This window comes from Aedes albopictus, chromosome 2, assembly GCF_035046485.1.
Source record: "Aedes albopictus strain Foshan chromosome 2, AalbF5, whole genome shotgun sequence".
Lineage (NCBI taxonomy): Eukaryota > Metazoa > Arthropoda > Insecta > Diptera > Culicidae > Aedes > Aedes albopictus.
The window spans coordinates 293,312,849-293,325,574 of record NC_085137.1 but is presented as its reverse complement, the minus strand read 5'-3'; the positions used below and the strand labels follow the sequence as shown (position 1 = coordinate 293,325,574).

The 12,726-nt window shown below is 38.1% G+C and overlaps 1 protein-coding gene across 1 annotated transcript; it reads left to right on the top strand.

Moving 5' to 3' along the window:
• The first annotated feature begins 10,890 nt into the window (after nt 1-10,890).
• LOC109421962 (uncharacterized) lies at nt 10,891-11,922 on the top strand. Its single transcript, XM_029869340.2, has 3 exons — nt 10,891-11,116; nt 11,175-11,375; nt 11,446-11,922. The coding sequence occupies exons 1-3, from the start codon at nt 11,095-11,097 to the stop codon at nt 11,907-11,909; spliced, it is 687 nt and encodes a 228-aa protein (XP_029725200.2). The 5' UTR covers nt 10,891-11,094; the 3' UTR covers nt 11,910-11,922.
• Nucleotides 11,923-12,726: the final 804 nt, after the last annotated feature.

Genomic DNA, 12,726 nt, shown 5'->3' with positions numbered 1-12,726 from the left:
AAAAAAATGATGGTGTAACGGGACCACGACCCCACTCACTTTCCAAATTGCAACCGAACGCGTTTACTTAAAGATATGTCATCATCTATAAAAATTGACCACCACTTCTTAAAACTACACTACTTTATTTTCCGAATATAAATATTTTAATTTCCACAGTGCACTGAATTAGAAATGAACATCTACAAATGAAACACACTAACAGACTATCTAAACCACTAAACTGAATCACTAACTGCCTGAACTGAACTACTTTTTATCAAGTTTAAATGGGAAAAACCTAAGCACACTGGTCTCAACTATTTTTTCCAAGTTAAGATGGAGTACAAGAGTTGTCGATTAGCCAGAACTGGCGTCGAGCTCAAGACCCAAACTTAACAATGGAAAAATTCTAAACACAAACTGACTGACCTCGATCCTTGGATCTGCTAGGCCTTATATAAGGGCCCTCTCCCTAACCATCAACTCTTATTCTCCTGATCATAATTATGATCCGATCAAAAATTCTCCAGGACTCTCTCCGAGACCAAAGAGAAATTAATTTCTCGATGCCCCATGCATAATTGATTATTAATTACGCTCTTGTCTAATCATTGCATCTCACACATCCGTGGGAGCAATTCTAAACTCTTCCCTACACGGATGATCAATTTTCCCTATGCCTCCCATTTCGCCATCTCACATCCGCGAGATTAATTGAGCCTCCAGAAACGAAAGGCCAATTTTTTCTCACCTCTGAGATTCGGACCTCCCAAAAACTCTCCCAAAAAAAAAACAGAAAGGCTAAATCTCCGATGCATCATAGCATCCCCCCTCCACATTCTCACATCTGTGAGATCATATCAAAATTTTGAGGGGAGCGAAAGTACTCGCGAATTCAATCTCAAAATTTCTTGCCTTAGTGGCTGAGTCATCAAGGGCCACACCAATCATCATCATCCCCGAACTTGATTTTTCATGAACGCACCGGGCGATCATAAATTTATAGTGTTTATTACTTTTCTTCGTCGCCCGTCTCAGTTTTACGATCACTCATGCGTTAGAATTTTCACGCCTTCTAAGCATGGATGTGTGGACGGTCGTCCGATCGATTCAAAACATAATTTTACGATCCAATTACATTGGCGTAACTAGAGGGGGGGCTAGGGGGGCCAGGCCCCCCCCAGAATCCGCCAGGCCCCCCCCAGAAATTTTTCATGACTTTATATATGGAAATTAGAAAAAATCTAAAAACCACTGTCGTGGTAACAAATCTATATTCTCAATTTAGTTGAAAATCGGAGTTTTCGACTAGCGAAGTTGGACTTCGCTAGTCGAAAATTCCGGGTTTCAACTGCACGTACAGTAATAGAAATTTATTTGGCATAATATGTGTTTAAATTGACAGTTATTGAAGACAATTCTCAACTTGTCACTCTTTACAAGATCATTGTCCAAAATGGTCTATGTAATTAGTTAGTTTTGTTTGGAAATATTATATAATCAGAATTATATAAAAAGCAATACTTTGTACATCTTCTTTTTTAAATCGCTGAGAAATTGAATCTAAATGATAATTTCCAGGAGTTTCTGGATAGGTATCTTTAAGAATCTTTTAATTTTCTAGCAGCATTACTGCAAAATATGGTTAAGTGCTTCTTTATGGAAATCAAGTATCATGTGGGAAAAAACTCTGGTTGAATTTGCAATGGAATTCCAGCAAAAGTTTGTGAATTCCTAGTGAGAATAGATGTTACGTAGCTGAAGCGTAAACGCAAGGGTATTCATTAAAACCATGCTGGAGGTGATTTCTAGTCGGTCACTATTAATTTCTTTTATTTCGTGGGCCAGGGGTATTTTTGCGTCTATCAAACAACGCACAAATTCAAATGGTCATTGAGGAAGTTTTAATATATTTAAAAGCTGGTGCTGCAAGATGTAATTGTAAGTTTGAAGGTATTCATGATTGGACTTGTAAAAGACTTGGTATTCATGAGATAATTGTGAAAGAATTCCTGGATGACTTCTTGGAGAATTTCTTGACTTCTTTGTCCCTCTAAAATTATCTAAAAGAATTTCAATACAAATCGCTGGAGGAATTCCTCTAGAAATTCTTCAAATTATTCAAAAAATCTACAAGTAATCCTAAAAAAAAACTCTGGGATGAATCCCTGAAAAACATTATGGGAGCAATACCTGCAGGAATCCCTGGAGTAATTTGTGAAAGTATACCTGGAGGAATCCCTGGATGAATTCCTGGAGGAATCCAAAAAGCAATTATGCTAGGAATTTCAGGAAAAAAAAATCTGAAGAATCCGCATCAGAAATCCCTGTAGAAATTACTAGAATTTTTTTTAGATGAATCCTTGGAGGAATTTCTGGATGCATTCCTGGAGGAATCCTTATAGGAATTCTTCAAGAAATCACAGGAGGAGTTCCTATATGAATTTCTGGAGGATATACGGGAGAAACTTCTGGAAAAATTCCATGCGGAATCTCTGGAAAAGTTCCTGGACTAATGCCTGGAGCATTAGGGGATTTTTTTTTATTATCGTTCAAATTGGTATGAAGTTTGTGAAGGTTAATGAAATTAGGTAGGGATCATATATATTTGAAAAACTAAATTGAAAAAAATCAGGGTCGCCTTTTTTCCGGAAAACTCCAGTGAAAATCAAACATTTTCCACAGACACCATCTACTTTGAAAAATCATAGAACGAAGCATCATAGGCTCATTTTTTTTTTTTGTGAAATCATAAGCAAATTTTCTCAGCAATTCCAAGATGGATTTCTGGAGGAAATCCTAGAAAATTTTTTGGACAAATTCCTGGCGGATTCCCTGGAAAGTTAATGGATTGATTGATTGATTTGTCTTTTTTAAAGAGACTTTCCGCCCTTGGCTCCAAAGTTAATGGATAAATTTCTGAAGGAGGCATCCCTGGAGAAGTTCCTGGAGTAATGCCTGGAGCATTAGAGAAATTTCTGATGAAATTCCAAGATAAATTTCTAGAAGAATTCACAGAGGAATTTCTGGAGGAATTCCTGGAGGAATTCTTGGAGGAATCTCACGGAAGAATCCTTAGAGGAATCTCTGCAGGAATTTCTGGTATATTCTTGGAGGAATTCCTGGTGGAATTTCTAGAAGAACCCGAGAAATAACTCCTGGACGGATTTCTTGAGGAATCCCTGGAGTTGAAATTCATGGATTTATTCCTAGAGGAAACCTGAAAGAATTTCCGGAGGAATCCCTTGGAAAAATTCCTATAGAATTTCCTGAAGAATCTCCTGAAAGAATATCGAAAGCAATCTCTAAAGGATTTCCTACAGAAATTCCTGGAGGAAAGCTGTAGGAATTTCCGAAGAAACTCCTGGAGGGATTCTTGGATCAATTTCTGAAGAAATTCTTGTAGGAATTTCTGAAGAAATACCTACGGTAAATCTTGAGGTGGAATTTCTTGAGGAGGCCCTGGAGACACTGCGGTAGTAATTTCTGAGGAATTCCCAGAGGAATTCCTGAAGGAATTCCTATATGAATTCCTGAAGGACTTTCTGAAGGAATTCCTGGAGTATTTCTGAAGAAATACTTTCTTAGAGAAATTTCTACAAAAATTCTTTAAAGAATCCCTGAAGATATTCTTGGAAAGAACCCTGGAGAAATCCCTGAAACAAATTTCTGGAGGAACCTTAGCAGGGATTCCTGGAGGAACTTCCGGACAAGTTCCAGGTGGAATTTCAGGAGGAATTTCTGGACAAATCTTTATAGGAAATCTTGGGGAAATTCCATGGAACTATTCATGGATGAATTCCAGGAGGAATCCCTTAATCAATTCTTTCAGGAATCCTTCAATGAATTCCTGGAAGAATCTCTAGAGGAATTCTGGAAGGAATCCATGGAGAAATTTCTGAATATATTCATAGAGAAATTCCTAAAGAAATTCCTAGAGAAATTCCTAGAGGAATTCTGAGAGGAATTTCTAATGGAGTTCCAGGAGAAATTTCCAGATGAATTTCTGGAGGACTTACAGGAGCAATTTCAGAAGGAATTTCTGGAAGAAGTACTGGAGAAATCATCGGAGGAATTTCTGGAGGAATCCATGAAATAATTCCAGGAGGAATGTGTAGAGGAAACCTCGGAGAAGAAATTCCTGGATTAATTCTTGGGGGAAACCCTGGAAGGATTTCTGGAGGAATTCCCGGAACAATTCCTGAAGGAATTGCTGTGCGAATTTCCGAAGAAATTCCTGGAGGAATTCCTGGATCCATTCCTGAATAAATTACCGAAAGTATTCCTGAAGAAATACCTGGGGTAATTTTTTGTGAAATTCGTGGTAGAACTCCTGGAGGAGTCGAGTCCCTGAAGAAATGCCTGGATGAAATCCTGGAAGAATGCCAGGAGGAATACCTGGAATAATTCTTGAATAAATTCTAGAAAGAATTTGTGGGGAAATTTTTAAAAGAATCCGTTGAGGATTTCCTGGAGGATTCCTGAAAAAATATTTGAAGGAATTCCTAGAGATATCTCAGGAGGAAATCATTCAGGAATCCCAGGAAGAATGATTGGAATATTTCTTGGATAAACTCCGGGAGGAATTCTTGGGGTACTTTCTAAATGAATCCCTGGAGGATTTTCCAGATAAATTCTTGGAGAAATTGCGGTAGTAATTTCTGAAGGAATCCTGGAATGTTACCTGGAGGAATCCCTATAGAAATCTCTGGAGGAACTTCTGGAGGAATGCCTGGAGTAACCCCTGGATAAATTCCTGCAGACATGCCTGTATCAATTCTTGGAGGAATCTCTCGAGAAATTCCTTAAGAAAAACCCTGGAGTATACCCTGGGGAATTTCCTTGAAAAATCCCTGGAGAAATTCCTGGACTAATGCCTGAAGTAATCTCTGGATACATTTCAAGATGAGTTCCTGGTGGAGTTTTCAGAAGAACTTTGGGAGCAATCTAGTGGAGTTTGGAGTTTTAAGAAGAACTCCCGAAGCAATCTCTAGATGAATTGCTGGAGAAATCCCGGAATGAGTCCACGGAGAAACTCCCAGGAGAAATTTCTAAACAAACCTCTTGAAAAATTCCTAGAGGAATCCTTAGAGAAATTTCTAGAGAAATTCTAGGAAGAATCCCTGGGAAAATTCTTTGAAAAATCCCTGGAGGAATCCCTGAAGCAATTTCTGGAGAAACCTCAGGAGGAATGCCTGGAAAGTTCTGGACAAATTCCTGATTTTCTAGAGAATTACTTGGAAGAATCCCTGGGGGAATTCTTGCAAAAAAAAACCTGGTGGAATCCCTGAAACAATTTCTGGGAGAACCTCAGGAGGGTTTCCTGGACAAATCTCTATAGGAAATCTTGGGGAAAATCCGTGGAACTATTCATGGAAGAACTGCAGGAGGAATCCCTAAATGAATATCTTGAGAATCCCTGAATGAATTCCTGGAAGAATCTCTAGAGGAATTCTGGAAGGAATCCATGGAGAAATTTCTGAAAGAATTCCTGGAGAAATTTTTAGAGGAATTCAGAAAGGAATTTCTGGTGGAGTTCCAGGAGGATTTTTTGGAGGAATTATTGCAGGAATCATCGGTGGAATTCCTGGAGGGATCCATGAAATAAATCCTGGAGGAATGTGCAGAGGAAACCCTAGAGAAAAAATTCCTGGAAGAATTCCTGGATCCAAACTTGAATAAATTACTGGAGTAATTCCTGAGGAAATACCTGGGGTAATACCTGGAGAAATTCTTGGTAGAACTCTTGCAGAAGCCTCTGGAGAAATGCCTGAATGAAATCCTAGAGGCATGCCAGGAGGAATACCTGGAATAATTCTTGAAAAAAAATCCGGGAGGAATTTCCGAAGAAGTTCCTGGAGGAATCTCAAGATTCATTCCTGATGAAATACAAAGTTCGATTTCTGAGGGAACTCCAGGAGGATTTTCTGAAGAATTCTCTGGGGAAATACTGAAGAAACCGCTGAAATTCCTGAGGAAATTCTGAAATCCTGGATTAATTCCTGCGGGAGTTTCTGAAGGAATCCCAATAAGAGTTCTTCTAAAAATGTTTAAAATAGTCTCGGAAATCGTTTTTTGTAAGAATAACAGAAGAAATTTCCGGTGAATCCCTGGAGGAACTCTTGAAGTAATTTCTGAAGAAACCCGATGAGGAATTCCGGAAGCAAGCCCCATTAGGAACTCTTTATGGAATTTCAGAAGAGCTTTCTTAGCGAATACCTGGAAGAATTTTTGTAAGAATATTCCTGGATAAAAAAATGAAGAAATCAATGTCTGCAGTAATTGTTGAAGGAATACTAGGATCCCTAGTGGGGCGGACCTGGTGGGATGGTTGATTATCACGCCGAGGACCTGGGATCGAATCCCACTCCCGACAAACTCGCAAAATGTGAGTTCTTCCTTCGGAAGGGAAATAAAGCGTGGGTCCCGAGATGAACTAGCCTAGGGCTAAAAATCTCGTTAATACACATAAAAAAACTAGGATCCCCAAAGGTTTTTTGTACAAATTTTTCAAGCAATTTTTGAGTTTTTTTTTAAGAATCTCTTACTAAAATTTTCTAAAAGAATTTCTGGAATACATTCCTGCAGAAATACTTCAAATCAATCCAGATGTGATTATTGGAGCAATCTCTAGTGGAATTTTGGAAGGCATATATGGAGATATCCCTGTAGAAATCTCTGAATACCTGCAGAAATACCTTAAAGGATCTCTGGAGAAATTCCTGAAGGAAACTTCGAAAAAAGCACTGGAACAATTACTGGTGGAACCTCTAAAGATATCCCAGGACAAATCCCCGAAAAAATGTCTAGTGGAATCCCTAGATGAATCCTTGATTGAATTTCTGGAAGAATCCAAGATGGAATCAATGAATTAAGTTATGGAATAAAATCTTGGAGGAATTGTTCGTACTCATATAGTTTATGAACAAATCTGAAACAGTCATTTTGATTACTCAACACTACAATACTGATTTGCATATTCACATATCAGGCGCCCATCCCGCTTAAAATTCATCTCAAGTCAGGCCCCCCCTGGGCCCCCTCCAGGAAAAAATCCTAGTTACGCCAATGTCCAATTATGATCGTCGTCTGTGATTACCTTTCTTTTCGGGGAAGGTTATGCATTTCCAAGTTTTTTCTTGTTGCAAAAACAATCAGATCATTCTTCTCAACCCATTTTACGATCGGATTTCCAAGCAATTGTTTATTTCATCAAGACGACCCTGTATGTACTTGAATTTCGTCACCCAGAATACAGGCACAGAAGGCTTCAACATATGTTGAAAACCATGCCCAATGTTTATGCCATAAAATATAAGCCGAGATCCCAAAATGTTGGTTTCCCTTTCTCGAGTCATTCTTGACCTCCTGACTCTCTCCCTTTTTGTCGCTAGTTCTCAATATTCCCAACAATTGATATCATTGCACAATGGTCCGAATCCACGTTTTAGCAAGAAAAAAATCCGTATCTTTGTTTTCGTTAATTTTAGGCGTTTGGTGTCTTCAGAGAAGTTGTTTGTATTTGTTTGCTGCATCTTTTCCAAAAATTTTTGATTAGGGTGGTCCTCGTCCTAACTCAAATCTGGAGAAGATTTTTTTAATTTTAAGTCATACGCGATCGAGTTCTTCAGAAAAGTTGTAGGCAATGCTATTTCGAGCAACTTTGCTGAATACGCCGTTTATCTAGCTCTTGATTTGAACATAGTAGGTCAATTTTAAGTTTTGACTTAGGGTGAGCCACCCAAAAACGGTTTTTTCGCAATAACTTTTTTATTTGATTTTTTTCGACGATGAGAGCTTCGGAGCATTTGAAGAGCAAGTAATGACGCATATTTGTTCTGAACATTGCACGCTGCTAGGTCTTATCATTCAAATGTTATGGGCAATTTTGACTTAAAAACGACGATGTCTTCAAATGCTTATATCTCATGGAGCTGGTAAAATAAAAAAAAGTTCTTTAAGCGGCATTTGGAAGGTCACATATAAAGCCAAATGTGGAGCAAATATTACAAGAACGTTATTTTTTAAATTGGAATAAATCGACTCCAAAAATCCCCTTGAAAAATCGAAAAACTACTTGTAACTCATGCAATTTTAAAGATAGAGTCAAACTGTCTTCGGGAAAAATGTGGGTTTTCACCATACCTAAAAGTTTTCCATACACGACTTTTTTGTAAAACGTGAAACAAAAGCTTGAAATTGATAATTTGTTTTTAGAGAATATAATCGTTCTGATTTCCTAGAAAAACATAGCATGTACCCCTAAGAATCAAATTATCAATGTCAAGCTTTTGTTTCACCTTTTGCAAAAAAAAAACGTGTATGGGAAACTTGTAGGCATGGCAAAAACCTACATTTTTTCCGAAGACAGTTTGACCCTATCTTTGAAATTGTATGAGTTATCAGTAGTTTTTTTCAATTTTTAAGGGGATTTTTGGAGTCGATTTATTCCAATTTAAAAAATAACGTTCTTGTAATATTTGCTCCAAATTTGGCTTTATATGTGACCTTCCAAATGCTGCTTAAAGAACATTTTTTATTTTACCAGCTCCTCGAGATATAAGCATTTGAAGACATCGTTGATTTTAAGTCAAAATTGCCCATAACATTTGAATGATAAGACCTAGCAGCGTGCAATGTTCAGAACAAATATGCGTCATTACTTGCTCTTCAAATGCTCCGAAGCTCTCATCGTCGAAAAAAATCAAATAAAAAAGTTATTGCGAAAAAACCGTTTTTGGGTGGCTCACCCTAAGTCAAAACTTAAAATTGACCTACTATGTTCAAATCAAGAGCTAGATAAACGGCGTATTCAGCAAAGTTGCTCGAAATAGCATTGCCTACAACTTTTCTGAAGAACTCGATCGCGTATGACTTAAAATTAAAAAAATCTTCTCCAGATTTGAGTTAGGACGAGGACCACCCTAATCAAAAATTTTTGGAAAAGATGCAGCAAACAAATACAAACAACTTCTCTGAAGACACCAAACGCCTAAAATTAACGAAAACAGAGATACGGATTTTTTTCCTGCTAAAACGTGGATTCGGACCATTGTGCATTGTTCATCATCTTATTTCGGCATGAGCGAAAAATGCAAAATTGTTGCAAATGATCGGGGAAAAGGGTGGCGTACGCCCCATTCCCGAGTAATGGCAAAAAATATCGTTTTGGCAATAAATAGCTGAATCTCAATTCAGCGGTTTGTTGCAATGGTCTACGAGTTTATTCGAAATTCAATTTGTGAGAAATTCATAAAAAAAGATTGAAAATCGGTTGAAAATTGAGAAAGTTATGGCACTTGAAGTGAAAACACCTTTTTATTACTCGAAAATTCGGCTTTGAAGCGATTGCGCGACCTCTAAATTTCAATATTTTTGGCTTAAACTCAGAGGTTTCTCTTTTTGTGTCATTTGAATCCAAAAGAGCTTACGAATTCCAGGTTTCAACAACTTTTGAAAAATAAGCCGCAGCCTGGGTTGCCTTCCAAAATGCACTATGTCGTTCTGATGAGATCAAACGAGATCGAAGCTTGAGGCGGCTTTCTGGCCTACCACTGAGTACTAGGCTCTGCTAAACATTACGTCTGCTTAGCGGTGCAAGTGGCACTGCTCTGTACTGATGAGTCGAAGACGAAACGTATCGGACACAGTCCTAAGCAAAATTGGTTATGTGCACTTGGCACATTTGGTTTAACCATTTTCTGTTGACCAATTTTGTAAATTGGAACAGAAATCTCCATACACCGATAAACGCCTTAAATTATGCGATGTCCTTGTATTTACGTATTGTTTAACTCTCGGATACTTTTTCAAAACGACGTATCAACATAGGATTTGCGTGTATTATACGTCGTTTTGAAAAAGTATCAGAGAACTGTTGATTTCAAAATTTCTAGACAAACATGTGAAAAGGGCGGAAGAGCCAAAATGTCAACAAATCAGTTTACTTCATATTTGAAAAGAATCTATTTAAATCCTTCTAATTACACTAGTTTACAGCATTTTTGAACTCGGTAAGCTGATGATCATTTTTGGTGTAGAATCATGCCCTGAGTTTGAAAACGCTAAGGAAAAAAATTACAGTAGAGCGGAAATTTTTTCGACTTTCCATACAAGCTTGATGATTTGAAATCGATTTTTGTTCTATTTTTAAGCAAAGTCGCTCACTTCAAACATCTCATTCTCCGTAATCAATGCTCCAATTGAGCTGAAATTTTTACTGTAACTCACCTACATATGAAATGTCAAATAAACGTCGAGAAAGAATTTTTTAGTTGTTTTTTTCTTATTGAAAAAAATACATTTCTTCAAAAATTTTTGGGAATTTTGCCAAAATTTAAGAAGATCGTCCCTAAAACCCGCCAATATCTTGAATTTCATCAATCTGACGCAAACCCTGTATTCAGATGATCGAATGGTATTGTATTTAGCTTTTAATTTATGGAAAAAGATTTAAAATTGGTTGAACAAAACGCAATATATTTGAATTTCAGTAAATTACATATTTTGAAAAGTTGCAAAACTCGATATTGAGCTAAAACTCAAAAACTGTTCTACTTTAAATTTTTTGAAGGTCGGTTTCGAAATCAGCACTAAATTGTGCTTAAAAAATTTTGGTCGTTGACAAAAGTTCACGACTTTCGTTTTATTTTGTAAACTTGTGTTACTTTCAAAATCACACCAAAAACGATTTTATATTACTCAAAAACGAATTTAAAATAATGACGTATTTCCAGATCTGTAAAAGCACCAATTATTTTGTTGTTATGACCTTCAGATTTACCACCCTTTGAATCCATGTAATTTTGATAAAAATGCAGAGTAAAGAAGCTTGCAAATATTTTCAATAGTTTTTTTTTTCATTTTCGACTATTTTATTAGTTTCATTTTCGATAAAACACACGCGTACAGTGAATACAAAAATTAGAAAAAAAAAACGCCCTTTTCAAATAAATGGTTGCCATTTCGCCGATTGTTTTCGCCCGCTAAAGTGTCAAAACTGGAATTTCGCCGTGCAATTATTACTGTTTATTTACATCGTGTGTTGTTACGCCGTAGCATCGCGGAGCAAAATTTCCATTCATTTACAAGTTCTATCGAATCAATGTCGCGATGTCGGAAGGAATTGTGCCAAGTAAGTTGCTTTTGATTCTGCTTTTGAAATGGATTTGTCAAAGAATACATTTTTATAGTTGAATTCATCGATGGAACCGAGTTTACGCTGAGTGCTTACAACAGCATTATCAAAAACCTGCGTCCGAACCCCAGTGCCCAAAATTCTCCAGAAAGTCAATCCGTTTCAACATGTGCATCCATGGACACCTCCCGCACGGATACAGCGCTTGAAATATCCAGCCGTTCATTTGGAGACGCTTCCAGCTCAGATGTGACAGGTATTTTTAACTAATACATTCCATGCATGGAGTATGCACCACAATTTGTTTCTCGAATCTTCTCTTGCAGGCAAGAACCCAGAATCAGCCAATCGTTCTTCTTCGAATCCTGGAGTACGCTTGTATACACCACCAGAACGAGCTACGAGATACAAGCTACATGAAGTTGCAATGAAACCCCCCGTATCCAATAGGAACGCTGGCCGATTCGAACATTCGATTCCCAAGCGAAAACTATCGTTTGCTTCATCTGAACTACGCTCCCACAATGTAACACCATTGAACTGGTCGCTTATGAACACATCGTGCATATCGTTTTCCAAGATCGTTTCGTCGACGCCTCTTTCGCGCTATGGCGATCCAAGGAACATGCAACCGTTGGACTTATCGGTATCCTGCTCCGAGGAATCGCCTCTCGATTGTTCCTTGCGCAACGAAGAAATTGAGCCAATGAATTTGGTAGTGAAGATACCACGAGAAACACGACCATTGCCTTCAACATACGGTGCATTAAACTTCGTATGTCATAGATAGACGAACTCCTGAAAAAGGTTTGTACTCATAATTACAGTCAGATCGTCTGCAAGACAATCACTGTATGGATACCACAAGCGAACCGAGGAAAACCATGGTACTTTCGAAATCAGATTTTGCGTGATACCTATTTTAAATTGAACTTTTACCTGTAGGAGTCGTCTGGCCTGGTGCGAAGCGCAGACTCGTACTGTCGCAGGCCGATTTGAACATCTCGAATCCAATACATCACCAGCGCCACGACAAATTCGGTGAATTGAAGGACGATAGCGATAAGGAGAACTCACAGGTGGATTTCGATAAGTTGAATCCGTCACCATCTGTACACCACGTAGTCTCTGGTGCAGCGAAAAACGTTAACAGTAAGGAACGCTCAACTTTCGATGAGGCAGAGCTTGTGACTCACGAATATGATGACGACGATGAAGATGATGAGGACTTTGTGCCACAAGGAGATGCGAGCTTGTTGGACGACTTTTCAATTTTCGAATACTTCGAGTCATTCCGGAATCAATCCATCATCGACGAAGACGAGAACGAAGATAATCCGGCGGGTAAGTATTCCTTGCGCATCGAACTATAGGGTCTGGGACCATTTGGGCAGGGGGACCTATTTTGGGGACTTGCTGCTATGACTCAGTCAATTTTAAACCGATTGACTTGATTTTCACGACACGATCAGAAACGTACAGTACCTAGCCTTGTTCAAAAATTCAAGTCAATCGTTTTGAAATTGACTGAGTTATAACAGCAAGTGTCCAAAATAGGTCCCCCTGCCCAAATGGTCCCAGACCAACTATGCTTTGCTTTGTGCTCG

Excerpts from the sequence above, each read along its gene's own strand:
- LOC109421962 (XM_029869340.2), top strand. The coding sequence starts at position 11,095 with ATGTCGGAAGGAATTGTGCCAA. Across the intron at positions 11,117-11,174 it reads GTCGGAAGGAATTGTGCCAA|TTGAATTCATCGATGGAACC; the intron begins GTAAGTTGCTTT and ends ACATTTTTATAG. Across the intron at positions 11,376-11,445 it reads TTCCAGCTCAGATGTGACAG|GCAAGAACCCAGAATCAGCC; the intron begins GTATTTTTAACT and ends CTTCTCTTGCAG.